This window comes from Diabrotica undecimpunctata, chromosome 4 (genome assembly GCF_040954645.1).
Source record: "Diabrotica undecimpunctata isolate CICGRU chromosome 4, icDiaUnde3, whole genome shotgun sequence".
NCBI classification, from domain to species: Eukaryota; Metazoa; Arthropoda; class Insecta; order Coleoptera; family Chrysomelidae; genus Diabrotica; species Diabrotica undecimpunctata.
In genome coordinates, this window is record NC_092806.1 from 154356619 (window position 1) to 154382835 (window position 26217).

At 33.5% G+C, this 26217-nt stretch overlaps 2 protein-coding genes across 3 annotated transcripts in view; one reads left to right on the forward strand and one right to left on the reverse strand.

Moving 5' to 3' along the window:
• LOC140440249 (nucleoporin p58/p45-like) overlaps positions 1-26217 on the reverse strand; it is a 237734-nt gene that overhangs the window by 122761 nt on the left and 88756 nt on the right. The window lies entirely within an intron of this gene.
• Positions 1-26217, forward strand: part of LOC140440248 (probable sodium/potassium/calcium exchanger CG1090) — a 182509-nt gene that overhangs the window by 100030 nt on the left and 56262 nt on the right. For both annotated transcript variants that reach the window (XM_072530623.1, XM_072530624.1), the window contains 2 exons: positions 21809-22267; positions 25149-25224. In XM_072530623.1, the coding sequence (XP_072386724.1) occupies positions 21813-22267; positions 25149-25224 (531 nt within the window). In that variant the 5' untranslated portion in view covers positions 21809-21812. The remainder of the gene's footprint in view (positions 1-21808; positions 22268-25148; positions 25225-26217) is intronic.

The following is a 26217-nucleotide window of genomic DNA, read 5'->3' on the forward strand; positions in this document are numbered from 1 at the left end:
GTATGAATGTTGATTGGGGCCATTCTTTAGGTATTATACCTGTTCTATATATGGTATTGAATAGATACAAAAAAAGATCAATAGATTCAGTATTCACAATTTTGAGTAATTCGATAGAAACTTCATCAGGCTCAGGAGATTTACCACCTTTAGCTTGTTTTATTGCATATTCAACTTCTTCTCGTATAATATCAGGCTCAGTATCATCCTTAAATTCTTTTGGTGCTTCTGTTCTCTTTTTGTCTTCAAAAAGTTGTGCTATATATTGTGTCCATCTCTGCATTTTTTGGTTTATATCTGTTATAAGTGCACCACTTTCATCTCTTAGTTGCCTAGTTTGAAGTGTTTTTCTCATTCCTGTTAATTCTCTAATTCTTTTATGCATGTCAAAAAAGTCATATTTTTTCTCAATTTCTTCTAGTTCTTGGCACTGCTCATGTAACATTCTCTCCTTAACTTCTTTTATTTTCTTTTTAATTAATCGATCAGTTTCATTATATTTAATTGGATTTTTTGTTTTAAATGATTTTCTTTCATTCATTAATAGTAGTATTTCTTCAGTCATCCAGTCTTTATGTTTTCTTTTCTTTGGTTTTAAGTTTTTATTTGCTGTTTTAATTATTGCTACTTTTATATTTTTCCATTTGTGATCAATATTAGAACTACTTTTTTTATTCAGTTCTTGGGCATTACGTAGATTTTCAGTAAGAGTTTTTATAGTTTGTTCCTTTGTTTGTAGTTCCCTTAATTTCTTAATATAAATTCTACTTTATGTGGATTTTTTAACCAGTTTCAATTTGGTTCGTAATGTTACTACTATGGGGTTATGGTCTGAACCGATGTCTGCTCCAGGGTAAGTTTTGGCAGACAGTATAGAATTACGAAATCTTTGTCTAATGAGGACAAAGTCAATTTGATTTCGGATTATTCTATTCGTTGTATCACCGGGAGATTTCCATGTATACAATGTTCTTTTTGGTAACCTAAAAAGTGTATTAGCTATTACAAATTCTTCCGTCTGGCAAAATTGTATCAAACGGTCACCACGTTCATTTCTATTTCCTAGACCATATTCCCCCACATATCCATCCACTCTTCCCTGGCCAACTTTGACATTAAAGTCGCTCATTACTATTGTAGTGTGATGTTTCTTCATTGATTTTAAGACTTGTTCCAAATCATGGTAAAATAGTTCGATATCGTCGTCATCTTTATCTGCCGTAGGAGCGTAAACTTAAGTAAAATTTACTATACCTTTTTTAGACTGAAGTTGTATTGATAAAATCTTATCATAATAAGACAACTAAGATAGCAACACCATAGCGATGATTGACCTCGTTGTTACCTGAATAATACATGGTTCCATTATTTGTAATTTTTTTGCCTGAACCTGGCCACTGTACGTCACTTATACCTAAAACAACAATTTCGAGGTTTTCCATTTCAAGCAGTACGTTCGCTAATTAACCACTTTATATTCGTCGAGATTCTCTTGATGTCATCTTACCAGCTGGTGAGAGCTTTGACTTAGCTGCGTTTTCCACTCCTTAGTCTCCATTACAGAACCTTCCTTGCCCTTCTCCTATCTCGCAATCGTGCTTCATATCCCGCCCATCTCTATTTAATGCCTTGTAATGCGTTCGAGGCTAGTTGATGATGATGATGATGAATGCGTTCAAGAACATCATCCACATACTATTTCTACGGATTTCATTGTTTTACCATCTCTTAGTCTTAGGCCAAGCATTAAGTGCTCCGTTTTTCTTTGGGTTATTTCTGTCTAGCTGTTTTTTTTTGGGCATAGTGTCGCCTTGTTTTATTCCTTTCCTGATGTCTATTTTATTGGTGTCTCGTGGAGATTTATAGTAGCTGTTGCATTTTTATATTTTCTGCTATAAAATCTGCTATTGTTTCGTTATTTCTTCGCCTGCTGTATCTATTAAGCTTCAAGAAAGACTAGTTGCCCTTGTTTCGTTCTCGTTCTCTGTTAACAGTAACCTATTAAGCTCTTTTAATTCATAACTAAATTTAATAAACATGAATTTGACCAAACTTTGCTACATTTATATATGTATATCATTTTTGCCAGGTAGAATAATTGTCATTGTATTGTGTAGCTATATAAACGTCCAAGAAGTTATTTTGAGACATTGTGAAAAATGAAATAACGAGAACAAAATAAAATGCACCAGATAAAAACGTTTTGCAAAAGCGAAGTAAATCAAATTTTTTAAAAATGCATAGATTATTCATATTCTTTTTGTCGATCACAACTTCCGTAAACATTCAAACTTTTCAAAACATAGTAGATCACATTTCCCATTAAATAATCAATCTTTAAAATTAAAACGTGGAGCTCTAAGGAGACTCAATACCTTAAATGGACCTTCCATTAAAGTATTAGTTTAATGTTTTCATAACGGTAGGTTCCAGGAATAGCGAATTTAAGCTTTCGTTTCTTTATCGAAGCCAGAGTGGGTTCTAAATCGTTGCGTTGTTAGTGTTTAATTAGATTTTGAGTTGGGATATTACAAAAAGACTCTCATATAGGGATTCATCAGTTTTTTAGTGGACATATTTTTAAATAAAAAATCAAAACGCTAAACTCATTATTTCGCTCACAACTTAAAAATTTTAAAATTAATACACTCGCGATCATAAAATCCGGGTTACCTTGAAAATCACCGATATTTCATTTTTAACGAGCTTTATCGTAAATAATAATAACACAAATACAAACTAATGCATGTTTCTGGGAATTGTTGTGGGCTTAGCGGTTTCCTTTGCAACAAAGAATTTCAATAGTGCCGATTTCGCGGGAAAGCGCACACTTCCCAAAATGAACGGTACCTGTAACTGCCGCTTGTTTTAAATGTCTTATTTGTGCTTCGACTTTCTGTTCAAATGCAACGAACAAACGTTTATTATTGCCACCATTAGTGTTTATTAGTGCCATTATTAGTGTTTATTATTGTTTATTTTTTGCCAAAAATACCCTTGACTGTTGTTGAAACGGCACAAATTGTTGCGCTTGTGAAAGACGGTCACACTCAACGGCAAGTCGCAAGAACTGTTGTCGTAAGCCTTTCTACAGTTCAACGAGTGCTTCAACGCTTTCAGGAGAAGGGTTTGCTATCCAGACAACCTGGCTCTGGACGAAGAAGAATGACCACGGTACGAGATGACCGTTTTCTTGTGTTTCAGGCTTTACGAAACCGGACCTCAACTGCGATTATGCATCGAAATCGTCTACAGGAAGTACGAAATCGCAATGTTAGCGTTGCAACAGTCAGGAGAAGATTTAGTTCTTTTGGACTATCTTCTCGGGTAATGGCTACAGGACCGCCACTTCACCTGGCGCATCGAGTTGCACGACTAACTTTTGCTCGACAATATGCGCATTTGGGAATTAACGATTGGAGCAAAGAATTATTCTCAGATGAATCCCGTTTCTGCCTAACTGGATCCGATGGACGTGTAAGAGTTTGGAGGAGAACTGGTGAATGATTTTCACAAGCTTGCATTGCTCCAAGAATGCCATTTGGTGGAGGCTCGGTCATGGCTTGGTGAGGTGTATCTTTCGACTTCCGCACAGAATTACCCTTCATCGAAAATGGGTCCTTAACTGCACGAAGGGACATTACGGAGATTCTGGAAGAACATGTTATGCATACCATGGCAAAGCTTGGAGAAAACGTCGTTTTTATGCAGAACAACGAGCGAAAGCACGTTGCCACGATCAGTATGCAATACTTGGACGAGGTTGGAATTACGAGGTTACCCTGGCCAGCTAGGTCTCCGAACCTGAATCCCATCGAACATATCTGGGACGATTTGAAAAATTGTATTCAACCCCTAACATCTCCTCCTAACAACGGACAGGAGCTTAAGGATCTGTTAGTGAGAGAGTGGAATAACATACCACAACATGTAATCCGGACAAAAATTGAGAGTATGCCCCGTCGTCTGCAAGAGGTTATTAGAGCAAGGGGAGGCAATACACGATATTAGTCATTAAAATTTCACTGACATTTTACCACGTTCTATATTTTCCATTTTTTCGTATGCCTGTTTTATCAACAATTTGGTTTGTTTTCTGCCTTTTCAATAAAAACAATAAAAAACGGTTTTTTTTCTTTCAAAACAAACATTGATGACAAATAAAAAATACGTTAGCATAAAAAAAGGTTATTACTGCACCAGAGGCAAAAATATTCCAAAAACTTGAAATTTTCAAGGTGACCCGGATTTTATGATCGCGAGTGTAGATTGTGATGGAATAAAAGGAAGTTTGGCCATGTGTAGGAACTGGTAACTTTCTTAAGAGAAAAACAGGACTTCTGATCGGGCTGTCTTAGGAAGTAGACGTATCTTTCTCTCGTAGTGTTTTTAACTACTAATTAAGCTATTTTATTTAAATATTTCTGTTTTTGATTACATAACGTCCTTGTTTATACAATTTTGTGTTTTTTTTTTACTTCTTATTACGTCAGTCAATAAACCAATCACGGTCCTAACAACATTGTTTGCAAAAATTATTCTTTATTCATCAAAATATTCTCCTTTGGCGACAATACAATTATTTCAAGGCTTTTCTAGTTTTTTGATGCCGCCATTGTAAAACGATTTACCTTTGCCTTCAAAATAGGCTTCAGTCTGGGCAATTACTTCCTCATCGGAGTAGTAACTTATGTCACAAAGCATTTTTTAGAAAAGAAAAAAGGTGGTAGTCGATAGGATCCAGATCTGGACTATTCAGTGGGTGTAAAAGCAATTCCAAGCCCAATATTCGTGCATTTTTACCATCGTTTTCATCGCTCGTGACACGGTGCATTATCTTGGTGAGACAACAATTTTTTCTTCAATCAATGAGACATTTTCTTTACGATTTCGATCTTCAGTCGCTCCAATAAAATCAATATAGTAGTATATGTTGATTGTTTCTCCATGTTTCATATAGTCTATAAATATAATTCCTTGCGGGTAACAACATACAGAGGTTTACCTTTCCAGCGGTTTGTTTCGTCGCTTTGGACGGCTTTCTTCGGGTGCCCTTCAATCAGATGACAGCCGATTTAATTCAAAGTGAACAAATGGATCCATTTTTCATTTATTATGACATACCGTCGTAAAAACTCAAACTTATTCTGATTAAACATGTCCAAATAGCACCGAGACTCATCAATTTGTTGTTGTTTTTGTTCTGGTGTAAAAAACGGCACCTATTTGTAAAACAGCTTTCTCATACCGAAATATTCGTGTAGAGGCGTGTTTTTTAAGTAAGTACCGTTTTGGGATTAAAAAAAGTCGTGCATAGATATGGCAATAATTTTATTTTTACATGAAAGCCTGTACCTTAATCTACTTTTCTACATAATTTCCGTGAATATTAAGGCACTTGTCATAACGTAGCACCAGTTTTTGAATACCCTCCTTATAAAATTCTGCCACCTGACTTGTTAACCACTGCATTACAAATGTTTTGACTTCTTTATCGTCTTGAAGACGCTGACCGCCCAGGTGTTTCTTCAAGTTCTGGAACAAATGGTAGTCGCTGGGCGCCAGATCAGGGCTGTATGGAGGATGATCTAGAGTTTCCCATTTAAATGATTTGATGAGATCTTTGGTCTGATTAGCCACATGTGGACGGGCATTGTCATGCAGCAAAACGATACCCTTACTCAACTTGCCACGTCTTTTGTTCTGGATTGCACGACGCAAATTTTTCAATGTCTCACAATAAGACGCTGCATTGATTGTCTCATTACGAGGCAGAAACTCCACTAGCAATACTCCTTTTCTGTCCTAAAAAACTGTGCACATGATTTTCCGGGCAGAAATTGTTTGCTTATACTTCACTCTTTTGGGTGATGATGAATGTCGCCATTCCATGGATTGTTGATTCGATTCTGGTGTGACGTAGGCCACCCACGTTTCGTCACCAGTAACAATTTGGTCTAAAAAATCTTCACCTTCACTGTGGTACCGCTCAAGGAAAGTCAATGCACTGCCTAAACGTTGGGTTTTGTGCAAAACCGTCAACATTTTTGGAACCCAACGTGAACACAATTTCCGGTAATTCAAGTTCTCGGTAACAATGCGATACAAAACACTACGAGAATACTGAGGAAAGCAGTCGGACAATGATGAAATTGTAAAGCGTCTGTTTTCTCTCACCTTTTCGTCCACTTTCTGCACCAAATTTTCATTAACGACCGAAGGACGCCCACTCCGTTCTTCATCATGCACATTTGTGCAGCCATCTTTAAATGCTCTCACCCATTTCCTTACCATTCCATCACTCATAATGTTTTGTCCGTAAACTTCAACGATCTCACGATGAATATCCATCGGTTTTATCCAGCGTGACTCACGATTGTTGGAGGCATCTTAAACACTGGAGTAAACAAGAATACAATAAAGAATCAGACTGTAATGGCGTCAGTGCATAGACAAGAGATGTAGGTAACCAGCGCTCATGCGCGGAACGCCGACCGTAGCGCTGCGGCGGCGGAATCGCAAAACGGTACTTACTTAAAAAACATGCTTTAGAGTGATAGCTATCTCTTGCAGCATTAATTTGTGGTTTTTGAATAATAATTTTCAGCGCATTTGAGAATGTTTTCGGGAATAAATGTCTCATTTGGTTTTCACGAGCGCTCAGCATTATTTGTGTTAGTACGACCGCGTATGAATTCGCTTATCATCTTATCATTATTTAATGGTTGTAATGAATGAAGCAGAGTTCCGGTAATACTTTTTGCTTAGTTTGGACGGCATTTTTTTTCCATCAAATACCAGTAAAAAATCACAAAATTGCTTTGAATCCATTGTGCACAAAAAAAGCGTTATTTCAAGCACTGTAAATCGGTAAATAACCCAAATGACAATAATAAATACATTTTATTTATTTTTATTTTAATTATGGTTAATTATTTAGAACGAAAAATCAACGACGCGCTATTAACAAACATTAGTTCGGTGGCCAGCTCTTATAGGCGAGCGGTTTACCCCTCAAAAGACGCTTAGAAACAGAATATACCGACTAAAATTGTTTTTGCATTTCTAATGCACCAAACGTTTTTTATTCGATTCTATATATTTTTCCAAGATGAAATGTATTTTTTTTTAATTTTTACAAGTGGGCCGGCAATTGTTATTAACAATAATAACTAATACAAAAAAGCAATTTCACCGAATTGCTTCGGAATTAATTTTTTTAGGTGTATCTCATTAAAATAAACACTTTTTCTCTCTTGATAATTTTTCGAAAAATGCTTCCTTTTCGAAATTTTCCTTTCCGCTTTTATTTGCATTTGTTTGTTGAAAAAATGCCTTAATTAGTGATTTTTGGGATTTTATTTCTAAAAAACTACTAAATGAATTGCAATTCTACAAATAGCTTTATAATCTTTAAACCGTCGAGTACAAGTTAGAATATTTTGACAAGGATAATTTTTTTCTATCTTGCTAAAAACGTGGACCCAAATATTTCGAATATGCCTTTCGAGCAGTCTACCGCTAAGTGTGTACAGCGGTTGCGGCGATACAGGCGTGCGGCACGTAGAAATATTTGTTTAAATTTAAAAAATTAATTCAAATCAAATATTACGTACAATTTATTAAAAAAAAGATATTTCTAATTATTTTTATATAGACATATTATAATTAAAACAATTAAAATTAATTTTTTACAATGCTATAATAATGTAATTTTTCTTTTAATATACGTGGTGACTATATTATTGAATGTTTTATTACAGTGAAATACATTAAGCAATATATAATTAATTTTCATTGAAAAATATAATAAAATTAAAATATAATATTAATTATACATCGTTTTCATTGTCAATAATTTGAAAATTTTCGTCAACAGCAACAGGATTTCCATCTAATAAGCTGATTTCATTGTCTTCAATAGAGTCGTCTTTAACATTTTTACAATTCTCTGGTGTACATGCACATACTGCGCAGCATTCTAAATTATAGGAAATACAATTACAATTTTTCGTAGAACATTTTCCGGTACATAAGCAGAAATACTTTTGTAACATATCTAAACTAGTTTCGCCTTCAAAATAATTAAAATCGAAACAATTATTTTCCATTGTCCAACCATGGGTTAATGGATCAAGAGATGAAATAATATTGTTTTTTACTTGAATCCATTCATTTATTTGCCACTTTGCTCTTAAGTAATTTTGTAATAATGCTGGTTTCGAAGGTGGTAATTTTTCATTAGATGCATTTTTTTTAGGGCCTACAGCCGAGATTTAGCGAGATAGAAACCATTTATCCTTGTCAAAATATTCTAACTTGTACTCGACGGTTTAAAGATTATAAAGCTATTTGTAAAATTGCAATTTAGTTAGTAGTTTTTTAGAAAAAAAATCCCAAAAATTACTAATTGCGGCATTTTTTCAATAAAAAAATGCAAATAACTCGAAAAGGAAGCATTTTTCGAAAAATTATCAAGAGAGAAAAAGTGTTTATTTTGAAGAGATACACCTAAAAAAATTGATTCCGAAGCAATTCGGTGAAATTGCTTTTTTGTATAAGTTATTTGTTAATAAAAATTGCCGGCCCACTTGTAAAAATTTAAAAAAAAATACATTTCATCTTGGAAAAATGTATAGAATCGAATAAAAAAGGTTTGGTGCATTAGAAATGCAAAAAGAATTTTAGTCGGTTGATGCTCTGCTTATAGGGGTAAACCGCTCGCCTATTACGTACCCACTATTATCAAAGTTAAGATCGTTGCGCCCGGATGAAGTCATTAACTTGGAAGTAACGATTTTCATAGTAGCAACGTTACCTTTAGTGGATGAGGTTAACGGTTCCTTCCCTTAAAATGTCGTGCCGTCCCTGCACTACTACGTATATTTATGTAGGCTCCATGGATATTGATCAAAGGAGGCCGCCCGGCGCCAGCTGAGGTTCACTTTTCGACGTTGATGTAGGTTGGAATCTGTGTCTGTCCTAAAAAAAGAAATTGGGACTATTTGTGTACCTATTAAGAAGGTTTGATTCATTACATTCTTCCTGATTTTGATTTACTGTTCGATACGTCCTTTTCTTTGTATTTATTTGAAATTGCTAAACGTTTAAATTTACCACAATCACAATTTAGCCACTGAATTGTTTACTGTGGACAAATTCGAATATAATTAGTTCTTTGGCGAAAACGTTCGGCGAAACAATTGATACTCATTAGAGTCTTTCTTGCAGATTTCCCCAATACTTAAGAGTTTACTATATATATATATATATATATATATATATATATATATATATATATATATTGTTATGATGTATTGTTTGTGAATGATGAGCAATGAGTATTTTTAATAATATAATATATAGGGTTTTTATCGCGGTTCTCAAAGAATTAGTTTGTAAGTACTTTTTTAAATTATCTTTATTATATCTACTATGAAACACACATATATATCTAACCTAGCCAATGTAAATTTAAAATAAACTATCTTTAAATTGATATTCTTATAAAACTAATTAAATTCTATAGACAATGTAAAATTTAAACAAACTATCTTCAAAATTGAAATTGTTATAACACTAACTAAATTATATTAACAAAATTTTTGTACCTTTCTGTCACTGAATGCCTAAATGAACTGTTTTCCACTGTATAGATTCTAATCACCACTCAATGTCTTCGTGCTTCGGTTATCCTTGTTTTTGTGAAATTACTTTTTCCAATTATCAGCTTCCACCAATTTAAAATATATTTCTTCTTAAGCATTTATAAACCCCCAAGCAAACCAGCAAACAGCATTTATATTTATTCTTCTTTTCAGTATACCAATATCCAATCACCAAATATATTATATAATTTTAATTTTCAATTAATACTTCTTGCATTATCCAATCACCATTTATACATTACATAATTTTTAATCTTCAATAATATTTTCTTTATACTGTTTCTTAATCTTCATTTAACTCACTATATTGAACAATTGGACCTTCTGTCTGACTATAATTGATCTGACTTCTATTTCATGCTAACTCTAATTAACTTTCATACTAAACTGGCCTCATAGTAACTGTAACTCATAACTGATAACTGATCTTATACTTTATAACTTTCTTACTATAACTTTCTGACTGACCATCTTGAATCCAAAGCACCGGGTATTTATATCTTTTTCCATGTTCCAGAATCATCTAGCAAGAAATCCTGTTCGATTTGTTCCATTAAACACATGTCTGAATTTTCTAGAATAATCCATTTCGCACACAAGGCCATCTCCGGTGATCTAGAGAATTCCTTACTTTTCTATCGAGAATTTTGTTGACATTTAGGCTTTACAGATCAGAATATACACTTAAATTAGTAACTAACACTCTAATTTAATAAACTACACATTTTAAACAACATAATATTATAACCACACTTTATATTCGCAACCATTACTTAAAATGTCACTTGGAGAGTATGTATATCTGGTTGCCTAATCACATGGCTCACTTAAATATATTTACAACATTATAATTATAAAAAAATACTTTTTATATGCTAATTTCTTAAAAATGCCCTCACATAAGTAATTTTTATAAAATTCTCTAGTATATCTTCTTCTTAAAGTGCCTATCCTTTCCGGATGTTGGCGATCATCACGGCTATCTTTACTTTATTTATTGCAGCGCGGAACAGTTCAGTGGTAGTCGTGTTATAGTCGTGTTAGTCTAGTATATAACTTATTAAAATAACCAAATACTTTTTATATCTAATATTATCTAATGTGTAACGTATAAATTATTTTCTATAAACACCAATCATATCAATATATACACGTTAAATACTAGGTATAACTTTATATCAGCTTCTATGTATTTTATCATTTTTTGTTCTAATTTGAGCGGGATTATATGACACTAATTGGTACATTTTAAAACGTATTTCTGCTTTGCGAGAAATAATATTTTACATTTCGAAAACGAGAATTCCTACCGGTTTAATTAAACCGGACTTAAAAAGCATTTAGTATTGGTATTTTAATAAAGTTACGTACATCCACTCTATCTATAGGATAAAATCCTACTTTATTCGTTTAATAATGTTATTTTTAATACTAAATAACTTGTAGGCATTCTGAATTCGACGGATATTGATTTCGTAGTAACTGTAACGTTTGCTGCTGAAGCTAACCTTTTAGTTAATTATAAACAGACTAAGGCAAATATGCTCAGAGCATATTTTGCATATTTTATATAAATTAAAGTAAATTGCATAAACACACTAAAGTAATGCGCGTATTTGTATACAATCCATTTAAAATTTCTTGGTATTTTACAATACATAAAATTCTCTTTGATAAAAGGGATAAATATTTATTATTTGTAGTTTTAATGGAAATAAATGGTGCTATTGAATCTTCTTCGTATTTCACACTATAACAATAACAATATAATCCCTTTATTGACTTTATAAGATGGGAAATACAAATCTGCTGTTGGAAATTTTAGAAGGTATTCGCTCCGTGCGTGACCATGGTAGGGGTACCTTGAAACGATGCCAGCGTGCGTAGCGGCGAAATATGACAAAATTGGGATCATGGAATCTTTTTACGCATAAACTTTATCAAAAATGTGTGCAAATACATGATGCGTATTTAATTGTGCTAATAATATCAAAAATAGTAAGTGCAGTTTTTATAGGTTCCCAAAGATTACATATAAATTAGAGAAAAGAAAAAGATGGATCCGTGCTATTAATATGAAAAAATATCACATAACCTCATTTTTATGCAATTGAAATAGGAAATATTTAAATAATTTACCTTAAATGATATTTTATAAGACTTCAAGCTAACTGCAGAGTGCCTGATGACTTTAGCTTTTATATCATACCTTTTACTATTACTGTTTTTAATTATATGCTCTTTCACGTGAAAAACTTGATTTGCCAGTACTAGATTTTTCCCTTTCTTTTCCGTTTGGGGTTAAAAAGATATATTATGATTAATTTTGAGAAACCCAGTTTTTAATACTACATTTATTTTGTACATAAACTGAAAAAATATAATTAAAAAGTTAATTATTAATAATTGTCAATTTCGCCTGTATTTAACAATGTCAAACATATGTCATATATTTAACCTGAAAATTGGTAGGTCCAAAACAGTCAGATGAAGGCGGTAGGTGTCGCGTCAGTCACGCACGGAGCGAATAGATAATATTCGGCATTTTAGAAACATTAGAAAACAAACCAACGAGGATTAGTTGTGTTTGTAGTTTGTGCTCGAATAATTATGTTTTAAAATTTGTAAAAAACTAACTGTGCTCTTAATTGGATTAAACCATACAAGGAGCTTTATATGAATTCTGACAAGGTTTACTATTTCATTTAAAGCAAAATTGTAAGTTAATTTTATTTTATTTTTAAATGTTTTTCAAAGTGCAAGTGCTCGCCAAAAATTTGGATACGTGTAATAGTCTGATAGTGATAAGAATAAAGCTCTGTTCTGTGTTAAGTCTTTATTATGGACTGTTTTAAATAAAATATTATTAATTAACTAGTGATTTTGCCCTTTGCTCCCTTCGAGAACTGACACCTCAGTTTTCTGAGGCGCTAGCTGTAGATCGTTCTCTCTGATCCACCGATCAACACCCCGTCTACAGGACATTTCACAGGATAGGACCTAGTACTGAACCCTGCGGAACATCCTGCGACAAACTAATGCTGGTATCTTTTTCTCTTATGGACCTGTCAGTAAAGTATCTGTCAATTAGATTGACCAGGTACTCACTAACGCCCAATTCTCTCAGCTTGGACATGATTTTTTCCCATGATGCCGTATTAAAGGCCTTCTTGACGTCAAGCCACTCATCTCTTTGTATCCTGCGTAACTAAATAGGTGACTTCTGTGATTGCATCTATGGTAGACCTTTTGGCCCTAACATTATATTGGCGGTCGCTCAGCGCATGCTTTTCTTCTAGCTCTCGCTCAAGGTGACCTTTTACAAGCTGTTCGTACAATTTAGCTATCGAACTAAGAAGGCAAATTGGCCGAAATTGCACCTCTTCCTCTTCACCTCTACCTTTCGGGATAAGGACAACCTTAGCTTCTTTCAACATTGCTAGAAACTGCTGTTGTTCAAGCAGTTTGTTTAGCAATCTCAGGAAAATCTGTGGGTAGCTTAATGTGGCGAGTCTTACTCTCTCCGGCATGACTCCATCTATGCCACGTGCCTTTCGGATCTTCATCCGTTCAATAGCCTCGCCGAGTTCCAACTTAGTAAAAGGTTCCGTATCTACCAAAACAATAACTTACTTTCACCTACTGTATCTGTCACGCCTATCCTCCACCTGAGGAAAGAGTTCTCGTATTAAACGGAGTTTCTCCTCCTCTGGTAGAGGGTAGGGTATCTTCTCCTTCAATTCGGTACAGACAATCTTGAAGGCCTGTCCCCAGATATCCCTTTTGAGATCCTGAAGCAGGTTACTCCATCTTTCTTTCTTAGATCTTCTTACCCCATTCCTGTATTCATTCTGCATTCGATTTAATTCATTTATTCTCCCTTCCAAATCTCCTGCTTGTACTTTTCTTAAGCTCTTATACTCCCTTCTTACCCTCATGCAATTTTTCCTCAGATTTTCAAGCTGCTCGTTCCACCAGTATGGTTGTTTTCTTTCATACCTCCCATTTAATCTTACACAAGCCAACTCCTGTGCACCACTTAGACCCTCATTAACTCACGCACATTTTTACATCCCGGACCAATCAAGCCAAAAGCATCTACAAAAACCTCCTCATTTAAACATCTCTTTAGATTGATATCCCCATTTTTACGTTTCTGTCTTTTGCTAGCTATTTCAAAACTCACATACTTGTGTAAGATAAGCGATTCTTCCTCCAAAACAGTCCAGCTTACGACATGTTTAGAAATGTCGTTGAAACCAGTGTGATGTCCAGAAAGGATTTACTATTACCTATTACATCTACAACTGTAGATGTAGAGTTTTATAAAAAAATCTTATACTTACAATTAAAAAAAATGAAGTTTATTCATCAAGATAAAAAGTAGAAGTTGAACCAAATAATACACATTCACAAAATTTCATTGGAATCGGTTAAGTTGTTTCGGATATTTGCGTAATAAGACTATATCTCTATGATTGGTTAAATGTACGATATAAACAAAAAGTAGAATATCTGATTATTGACGTAAAACTAAGCTTAGATAAAAACCGGCAATTTTTGTAAAGACCTCTATGTATTCTCCTAGTTTAATATGCACGATAATATCCTTTGCCTGCAGTCTAATATTGCGCCAAAAAGAAAAATCTTCGTGGGTAGCAGCAAACATGTACAAGCTGGTTTTATTGCTCTCTTGAACATATATAAATGGCATCATGTTTGTAATATAAACAACTACTTTACATGTATGTTTGACTATAGCCTGTGAGAATATATTTTTTACTTTCTGAGGGATCGCTATTTTTTTAGAGCATGTCATGAATAAAGTGAAAAGAATGTTGAGAATGTAACGGGGAGGGTTGATAAGTATATACATAAATGCAAATGTACTAACAGGTAAAATTTACTTCATAAAAGCTCTAAGATTTTTTGGGAAGCTTTCGGCTTTTGTAAGGGGCATATGGATTTACGTTGTCTAACACTTTTGAGAGAATTTGATACATACTTCACCTTCTTTTGAAGATTTATGAAAGAAGTTACCTCCTGAAAATATATGCGCATACTTAATATGAACATATTCCATCATAAAAAATGTTTAGAAGCTGTATCTACAGTATGGTGGAAATGAAAGAATAAATTCGTTATTTCGTAAACCGGAGACTTTAAGGAAAAATCCTGAAACCCGTCGATTTTTATTTTTAAATAAGCTATTCGTAAGATTACATTTTTATTTTTGACGTCATCTATGTGAGCGTGATGACGTCATTGCTAAAATTTTTGAATAGAAAGGGGGGTATTGTAATACATCATTTGAAAGGTCTTTTAAATACCTATTCAGCTATATCAATATGTCTAAGTAATTAAAGTTTGTAATTGTTTAAAAAAATAATTAAATTTTTATTAATACAATAAATACTTACAATAAATACAACGAAACCTAAATTAAGTGCTCAAATTGTTTACCTTCAGCTAAAATACAATGAGAAAGGCGTGCCGCGAACTCTTCTCTAACATTCTCTAAAACTTCCGGAGTTATTTGAACAACCTCATTACGTATTATTTCTTTCAGTTCATTAATATTTTGTGGTCTATTTTGATACACCTTACTTTTTAAATATCCCCATAAAAAGAAATCAGGAGGAGTTAAATCGGGTGACCTAGGCGGAAATTCTATTGTTCCTCTTCGACCTATCCACCGATTTGGAAAGACGTTGTTTAAGTAGTTGCGTACCAAGACAGCATAGTGTGGAGGCGCACCATCTTGCTGTAGTCATAAATCATTTCTGTTTGGAAACAACCGGTTCAATTCTGGAAGCAAGAAATTTTGAAGAAATTCTAAATATCGAGGACCTGTTAAGTTTTCTTCGAAAAAGTATGGTCCAATACACCTATTATCTATTATTCCCACCCAAACATTAATTTTCTCTGGGTATTGAGTACGGTACTCTTGCACCCAGTGTGGATTTTCCGTAGCCCAGTACCGATAAGTTTGACGATTGACATGACCGTTTAGTAGAAATGTAGCTTCATCAGAGAAAATAATCTTTTTTAAAAACATCGGATCTCTGTTATTTCGTTCCATTATAATGTCACAAAATTCAATTCGTCTATCAAAATCATCTTCCATAAGTTCTTATACTAAACTTACTTTGTAGGGATGCTACTTTTCCTTCTTTAGCTGTTTAAGAACTGTTGAATTGTCCATGTCATTATCTAATGCTGCTTGCCGTGAACTATTATGGGTATTATCTTGAAAAGCTAACAGAACGTCTACTTGTTGGTTTTCAGATATTGGTTTTCTACTACCTTTAGGAAGGTCTTTAACATGACCCTTTTCTCTAAATTTTTTCTCAATTTTGCTTACAGTGGATTGTGAAATTGGTTCTCGACGGGGGTATTTATTATTAAATATCGCACATACTTCTTTCTGCGTACGTGTTTTATCTCCATAACCAATCATTATGAGAATTTCAATTCTTTGCGTTTCAGTTAGCTTCATGTTCAAAGATACAAAGACTTTTTGAATACGTTTACTACAATAATACTATTAATCACTTGACAGAAAGATAATTAAGTTTGAATGTCCAACTATCAATGTTCATATTGATAAGGTAACTAGTTTTTTTAAAAAGGTAAAAAGTAGATAAAAAAGACATTTCATTACCAGTGATGGCCTTTATAAAATTTATTTTTGGGTGTCAATAATACATCATATCTATACTTAATAAATATTTATTGTAATAATAAATATTTAATAATTTTTTTAAACAATTACAAACATCAAATACTCAGACATATTGATATGGCTGAATAGGTATTTAAAAGACCTTTCAAATGATGTATTACAATGCCGCCCTTTCTATTTAAAAATTTTAGCAATGACGTCATCACGCTCACATAGATGACGTCAAAAATAAAAATGTATTCTTACGAATAGCTTATTTAAAAATAAAAATCGACGGGTTTCAAGATTTTTCCTTAAAGTCTCCGGTTTACGAAATAACAAATTTATTCCTTTCATTTCCACCATACTGTATAATGTTTTCTGAATATAAATATATTACTTAAATCCAATCGAGGGAGAACATTTTTATATTAAATATTATTATATATAATAAAAAAATATAGAATACTATCTTTGTCGGGTCGGTACTCGATCCGACCCGAAGTACCGAGATCGTTCAGATATAGCATGCGAACATGATGAAAACGACTTTACTTAGTAACAAATCAATAGAAAACAATATAATACATATGTGTATAAGATGGAAGGCAACCGTATATACCTACGTGCCTCCTATCTTATACACATATTTATTATATTGTTTTCGTTGGTTGCGAGCTATGTCGATACTTTCTACCTTTATTTTACTATTAACTCGTAATTATATTTAGATGAACAAGTTCTTGTTTTTATTGCATCAAAATGGACTTTGTTGTTATTGTCTAGGCACCTGTTGCACTTAATGTTGATATAGGAATTCAGAAATGTTTATAATTATACCTATTAACTGAAACATGGCTTATAGATGGAATCTCCGATGAAGAACTTTTTGATAATCGCTACATAGTCCTCCGCAAAGATAGGCCCAGTGGCAAGACATTGGGTGGTGGAGTTATGGTAGCATTAAAAAAGAAATTTATTGTTGAAAGTATTAAAGTTAATTGTAATATAATTGTTGAATGCTTGTTACTTAAGGTAAGGTTTAAAACATATTCATTTTATGTCTCCTGTGTATATACAGACTTATACCTCCTTATACCTTATACCTCCTGGTATAAGGTCAGATATTTATGAAGAACTTTTAGAACTTTATAACAAAGTATTGTCAGAAAATGTTAATATTATCATATTTGGAGATTTTAATATTCCTGGATTTATTAACTTAAGTTGTGAAAAGAGCAGCTTGCTTAAAGAATTTCAAAATCTAAACAATTTAAATCAATATAATACAATTTCAAATTGTAAAAATAAACTGCTTGATCTTATACTGTCAAACATATCCATAACCAATCTAACTAGGTCTGGGTCTCCTTTGGTACCTGAAGATTATTATCACCCGGCACTAGAAATGTTACTAGAATATAAAGATAATTCATACACTGAGAGTAATATACAACAGTCTTATACGTATGATTATGCCAGGGGGGACTTTAATCTTCTGTATCAATTAATAAGGGACACTGACTGGTCAGATATGTATAATTGTATAACTGCTACAGATTGTATTAATCAATTTTACGATAAATTGTATGACTGCATTGATCAAGCCATCCCAAAAAAAAATTATTATAAATAGACAAAAAAAGAAATATCCAGCTTATTTTAGTATAGACCTTATTAAAAAAATCAGACAAAAAAACAAATTAAGCAAACATATAAAAATAGGGAAAGCTAGTGCTATTGATAACAATAAATTCAAGAGTCTTAGAAATACTATTAAAAAGCAAATCAAAAATGAATTTATGCAGCATCAAAATAATATTGAAGATAACATTTTGCATGACCCAAATAGTTTTTGGACATTCATAAAAAGTAGGAGACAAACCAGCGGTTTTCCTCACGAGATGTCTTTAAATGATCATACATATACAGGCCCTCAGGATATTGCCATGGCTTTCTCTCATCATTTTAGCTCAATTTATCAGGTATCATCCACACATCAGGGTAGTTCACAGGGATAACTTTTCAGTTATTAGTGAAGAAGATGTGAAGGTTAGTATAAAAAAATTAAAGCCAAAAAAGGCCACAGGTAGTGATAATATCCCTGCCTATATCTTTAAAGGATGTTCTGATATATTTCAAAAGCCATTATCACATCTATTTAATCTATCTCTTAAAACTAACACCTTTCCAGACAAACTCAAAGAGGCTACCATTACTCCAGTTTTTAAATCAGGTAATAGAAATAATATAGAAGACTATCGTCCTATAAGTATCCTTAATTGCCTGGCTAAAATATTTGAATCTATTCTCTATATGAATATACTGAAAAATTTTGAAAATGAATTTGCTCCAGAACAACATGGTTTCTTGCCTGGGTTATCCACAACTAGTAATCTGTGCATTCTGTCTAATTTTGCTAGTAAGGCAATAAATAATAAACTCCAATTGGATTTAATAATGACTGACTGCTCAAAGGCCTTTGATATGGTTGACCATGGCATTCTTTTATCGAGATTGAATGAGTTTGGTTTTTCGCATGATGCTTGTACATTTATAAAATCGTATGTGGATTCAAGGTTTCAACGAGTCAAAATTGGTAGGTGTTTATCAGATAAATTTCAGGCTATATCTGGTATCCCCCAAGGGAGCAACTTAGGGCCTTTGTTTTTCTTAATTTTTGTCAACTCACTACCACAATCTCTTAAATTTTCTTCTAGTTTGATCTATGCTGATGGTTTTAAGCTTTTTAAGACTATACATACTTCAAATGATTGTCAGTTACTACAGGAGGACCTGACCTCAGTTGTGGAATGGTTTAGGGACAACAATATGATCTTGAATATTAAGAAGTGTAGAGTCATATCTTTTACTCGCAAAATCGGCTACATTCAAAATAATTATAGAATTGACAATTGTGTAGTATCTAGGAAAACCAAATGTAAAGATCTGGGAATATACTTACAGGCTTACATGAAATTTAATGAACACTATATAAATATTGTTAATAAGGTCTACAAAATATTGGGATTTGTAATAATAAATTAAAAACACTTTAGTATAAACACAACCATTAAACTATAGAACGCTTTAGTCAGACCAAACTTGGAATATGCATCAGTGGTATGGACTCCTGAAGCCAAAGTTCATATTAATCATATAGAAAAGGTACAAACAAGATTTCTAAGGTATTTATACCTTAAGAAATACAATGTGTATACTCACCTTACGCCATCAAAAGAGTTGCTTCAAACATTTGGCTTGCAGTCATTACAGCAAAGAAGAAACATGCATTGTGTTGTGTTTATTCATAATATCATTAACAATGTTAAATATAAGACATGTGGTTTGATCAACTTTATTAGGTTTCATGTGCCAAAGGTCAACCTAAGGGTAAACAGTAATGACCTATTTTCTTGTAGTCCATATAAATCTTGTGCAATAATAAACTATATGCAATATTAGTGTAATGAGTTAATAAAGATCTGTGATATAGACCTCTTTACCTGTAGTGTAAGGGATATTAAAAAATGTTATGAATAGATAAGTAGTGGATGATTGAATTTTAAAATTTTATGAACTTGTGTCTTTTTTTTAATGTGTTTTACTTTCTGTGTTTTTATTTTGTACTTGTGTGTATATTGTAGTTTTTGTGTGTATATTTTTATACCAAGTAATGAGCACTCTTACATGTAATTACTACCTAGGTGGTGTTTGTAAGTTTTAATAAATAAAATAAAAATAAATAAATAAAATAATTATCGGTGAATATAAAATGAGTTGGTTTACAATAAAATTTCTGTAAAGTGGAGAACTTTTTTGTTATTTACTTTGTCATTCTGGACTGCTTTAATACAAGTTCTAGTGTTTTTATTTTTGATTAAAATCAAATATCGAAATATAAAGAGATTTTGTAGAGAACTCGTGATTGAATTATAGAGAGGTTCGAATTATCGCAGGTTTGAATTAACGCAAGTACACTGTATATATATATATATATATATATATATATATATATATATATATATATATATATATATATTGTCATACTTCTTCTTTCCCAACCAAAGAAAAAAATAAATAAAAAGTTCCATCGGAATAAAATTTTAAGATATCATTATAAACAAAATGTATATAGTAATTTAAGATAAGATTTAGTGTAGATAAGAATAGAAACTTGTTTGGCAAACGACCTTTTTCGGTTTCAAACAAAATTATCAAAAAAACCTTTGTTTAGAATTAGAAGACATTTTACCTGAAAGTTAATCTTTTCATTGTTTGTATAATCGAGTATTAAATGACCATATTCTAATCTTTTGAAATATGTATAAATTGTGTATTGACAAAACCAATTTTAAAGTAAGCTATTTAGTTTTTCTCTGAAACCGAAATTAGGCTTTTCCAAAATCATGGTAGACACAATTTGAGCTTTTGATTGAACGGTCGTTTTTAAATGGAAATTTGTGAGCCGATCATGAGAACCGGAGAGGCAGTTATAATTTGGTTATCGAAGGAAACAGTCGTTTGTCTCAAGATAGAGTGTGGTTCGTGAGTTTGGATACCGGCATTGTGAAAAGAAGTGAATAGTTTTGCAGAAGGAGATAACAAGTAGATTAAAAGAGGTCCTTGTATCTACCGTGGGCATTTTGTGAAGTATATGTAAAAGCAGTTTTACGGCATCAAGTTGACAAAAGGAGGTCCTTGTGTCATAAATAAGTAGCTGAGTTTGGAGAAGTGAATCAGGTGTTTTTGTGTAGTCTGCAGGAGGTTTGCAGAGACGTTAGGAAGGAGCCGAGGTGCCAAAGAGGAGAGATCACATCGTTGAGGAGACTGGACTTTTCTGGATATGTTCCAACATACAACTCAATAAGAAAATAAGCTGTAAGTGTTTTGTACAATTGAATTTTATATCTGTGAAGGATCGGTTTGACATCATGGTCATTAGCATTCAAATTTAAGAACTGAGGTTTTGTTAGGCTAATCAAAAGTTTAAAGTTTTGTTGTTTCTAGTTTCAAGTAAAGAAAAATTTAAGTAAAATTGGTTTTCACTTAATATAAATGTATGTAGATTTAAAATCTTATTATTATAAAAATTTGATTTATTTTCTTGTATGCTGATTGATAAGATAACGACAGAATTTGATAATTGTTCTATTCGTTCATATAAAATAAAGAAACGTAAATTTTTGTAATATAATATTTTTTTATTCTTATCCTTCTTCTCTATCCCGATAAAAGACAACTAGAAAATCTTTGAATCCATCGAACACGGGTAATATAAGGAGTTTATTTTACTTTTGATAACAAATAAGTTATATTTTTTATTGGGTCAAGAAACTAAGAAATAAACAATCATAACAATATATATATATATATATATATATATATATATATATATATATATATATATATATGTAAACAATTTTTATTTTTTACGTTTAAAGAATTAATAACATTTTTATTTTTTTTTTTTCAGAACGATGAAGCGTACACGTCGCCACAAATACCTCCAAATATCAGTATTCTTCCTCATATACTCAATAATACAAGTACTATCAATAGGAAACAAAGAAAATGCAACGAGTTCAACCGAAAAATCCGACACAGCAGCCCACGACCATCTCCTGGGCCTGATGCATTCCCACACAGGACACAGCTCAGTGGGAAAGGCCACCGAAGCAACGACGACGAGTACTAGTACGGAGAGTAATGCAGCGCACGAGCATTTGTTCAGCATGTTGCATTCGCATACTGGTCATAGTTCGGTTGGTAGTAAGGGCAAAGCCACGCCGAGTACCGCTGTCCACGAACATATTATAATGAATATGTTACATGCACATGGACACAGTATTATTGGAAATAAGAATATCACGAATAGTACGAAAGTTGTTGCTTCCGTAGGTGACCATGTGGTAAATGACATTTTATTGAATGGGTAAGTTTTTAACATAAAATCTCAGTAGTTAACTAGAATACAGTAGTATTGTAATAAAAGGCACGGTGAACTGCTTGAATATCATATAGATATGGTAATTTGCTGCTGCTGATCTAACATCGATGAAGACATAAAAAATATGGGAATACGTGCTTGGCGGAGGAAGGCGATGGCTAGGGATGACTCGGATGATGGTGATAATGATGATGATCTAAAAAGATGAATGAACTTCAGTTAAACTAGTCTCCAAGATTCCTTAGCTATAAAATACGACTTCTTTATATATTTATTCTGTCCCTTACATAATGATCCTAAGCAGTTCATAAGAAATGGGAGATATAGCGGATCACGTTGACTTAACGAAATTTTATACTATTAGTTAGCTTTTTTCTAGTCTATAGGCATCTAGGCGACTGAATAGGCACCTTTTTTCGTCTTTTATGAGGGGGTCGGTCCAAATGTTCGAAACATACTTCAGTTCTTGACAGTGGGCAGAACCGACTTTCTTAATGCATTGTTATGCAGGATTCCTCCAGCGTGGCCACGATAATATCCTAGACCGCGCGCAGGTGTTGTTCTGACACCATCACCGTCAATGCTAGAGACCTGCTAAAAAAACACCCTCCTCAACGGTGAATTACCGGCCGGATCACCCTAATTGGGACGCAACACCGGTACGGCATTTACCAGATCGCTCATTCACACTCAATTCTCACGCATTCTAGCACTTTCTCACTACGACTGAATTTTTCTCTCTCTCTGTTCCTCCCTGTTCATGTTCAATCTCGCTCTTTCTCATTCTGCCTTATCTTCTTGCTTGCTCCTGGGCATCCCGCCTCCCTTCAGGTCGCCTTTCTTTTTATTCTTCTCTCCAACGTTTTCCTCACATATCTCTGAACTGCTCTCCATCCATCTGACGATCTAAGCATCTCCTTCACCAACTCCGTGACTGATTGCACCCTACTTCCTAGCTCTCTTTCAAGTAAGCTCCTCTCACCTATCCATCTATTGCATACCATTAGATTATGTGAGACAGTGTCTGATATTTCACAGTACAAGCATTTGTCATTTTCTGCCTTTCCAAATCTGTAAAGATATGCCCTGAAGCAACCATGTCCTGTGAGCATCTGCATCAGGAAGTAATCCAAACGTCGGTGCCCGTAGTCCATCCATCTTTTTAGATTAGGAATCAACGACTTCGTCCACTGCGCCACCCTTCTCATCTCGTCCCATTCCTCTTGCCACCCCATTATGGACCTCTCCTGTTTTTCTTTTTTTAAACGTTTTGTTGCTATGTCTTCATTTCTTCTTTCGTATATTCTTCATCTTTCCTTTACTAGCACGTGCATTGGGATACAACCGGTGAAAACTCCCAACGCCTCGACAGAGACTGTTCTGTATACATATGCCATCCTCAATAGACTCTTATTAGGTGCTCGGGTAAGCTGATTTCTGTACGCCTTTATTAAAACTGCAGTACTCCAGACAGGAGTAGTGTAGGGGACCATCGATTGCGCAACAGAATAAAGGGCCCTCCTCCTCTCACTTTTGGCCCCTACGATGTTGGGCATGATCCCCCAACGCGGCAGATCTCACCACAGCTCTATAAGTCACCGCCTTTACGTGCTCTCCCCACTTTTCGTTTTGATTCAGAGTCACCCCTAAATACCTTACGCATTTCTTTGGAACCACTCTCTTTTCTGCACATTCGAATGTTATTCCGTCCCTTTTCCTTGGTCCCTTAAGAACTATAGCCTCGGTCTCACCCGCAGCTAGTTCTAGCTCATGCATTTTCATCCATTCTTCGACTTGATCGCAAGTACGCTGTGTACCAAAGATAAGGTCCTCCTAGTCCCGCGCCAATATCAACATAGCGAAGTCGTCCGCAAATGCGAAAGGGTTACACACTCTCCGTATTGTTGACCTGAGCAGGCACGTACTAACAGTAATATTGGCATCATCACTGGTCAGGTTTTTCTGTGTAGGATGCAGATCACACATCCATTATTTTAGGAATAAAAGACCCTGTATACTATTGTTATAAGACGTAGATGAAGATACGGATAGAACCACATAATTTTAAATTAAACACAATTGTATCTTGCAAAATTTGATACACTTTGATCCGCAAACAGGTAATAGCACTCCAAATAGTTTCCAATAGGTGCGAAACCAAATGTATAGGTAATTTTAAACTATACACCGAAACATTCGATATTCAACTGTATGTCAAACAAATTTTTGAAAAGATCAACACGCAGTATTTCATATCATAGGGTTTTATTGAATACTCTAATTACTGAAACTGTTTCCAAAATGTACATCACGTTAATTAACTGTCACACAGGCACCGGTAATTAAAAGCAAATTGGAAATACATCATTAACTTGTCTGTAAGCGGACTAAAAAAATAAATATTATGCTAAAAGAGATATTTTAAATACAAAAAGGACTTTCTATAAAGTCCAGCTTTTTGTACGGTTCTATTATCTGCTTGTGCATTTATACAACGAATAGTTTATGTATTCTACAGCAATTTAAGGAAAATTATCTTTATTAAATACAAATAGGCACACAAAATTTACCGTAAAGTATGGAGTTGGATTCACGCAAATTTAGCCGATTCATGTCTTAATGTTATTGGTCTAAATCGTCTGATGTCTAATTTTTATACCATTCGATTATATAATTGACTTCTAAGATTTCTGCAACTCATTCTTTAAGATTTATCCAAACGCAGGTATTTAAAAATTGGTGGATTCGCCTTAAAATTTTGGTGGAGCCTTAGGAAACAAAAAAGTGAAAATGTTTCATCTATGTGTAAATAGTACATAACATTGCCGAAAAATAGTTTTAACTTAAAATACGTTCTTTGTTGTAGCACAACCGAAGAACCAACAACGAATAACCCATCTACAAATGAAACCGATGAATGTACTCCCCCGGCAATAAAACAGGTTCGTTTTTTGTATTTTTTCAATTAAACCTATTAATATTTTAAATAAATTTTACACCAAAATGAACAACTCATGCAATACATTTACACCGCTAATTGGTACATTGCTTACCATAGTTTTAATATGCATATCTGAAGAGGAACCATACTGAAACCAATCAAAACAGATAACTGAAAGAAGATATCGTGAGCAAAATAAAACAATGGAGAATTAGATGGCAATTGCTAATTGCAGTGAAAAACTAGTATATACAGGATGAGTCATAACTATTGGGACATGGACTAAGGACAGGTTATTTGGACCAAAATATGGCTATTGGGCCAAATATGCCTTAATAAAATGTTGCTGAGAAAAAAGATACAGGGTGTTAAAGTTAATTTTTGTTTTTCGTTTTTTGCTAATAGTTTCCCTGTATATTTATAAATTGCTATCAAAATTGGCACAGAGGCATAATCTTAGACAAGAAATAGTATTTTATTTACAATTCCACTATCAAATACCAACCTAATAAACAAAGTTGCAATTAACGTAAGGTTTCCGTTTTGACGATAAATCAAAACTAAACACACTTTAACTTAAAAGAACTCACAAAAACTCAAACTAAATGTTCTACATGGTCTCCTCCGATTTCTATGCCTTTTCGAATTCTATTTATAAAGGATTTTCGGACGTTAAAAAAATATTATTCTGTTCTCTTATAAGATTAGCTGCATTTTGAATGTATCTCCAAAGTTCGTCTCGTGTACTAATTTCATTGGCATAAACTAAGGACTTCATATGTCCCCAAAAATAAAAATCTAGCGGGTTGTACTCAGTACTTCTTGGTGGCCATTGAAAATCACTGCCTCTGCCAATCCATCGTTGAGGAAATACGTCATTAAGATGATTTCTAACAGCTAATGAAAAATGAGGTGGCGGTCCATCCTGCATAAACCACATTTTTCTTCTTACATCCAGTGACAGATCATCTAAAATATCACTAAGAGTATTTTC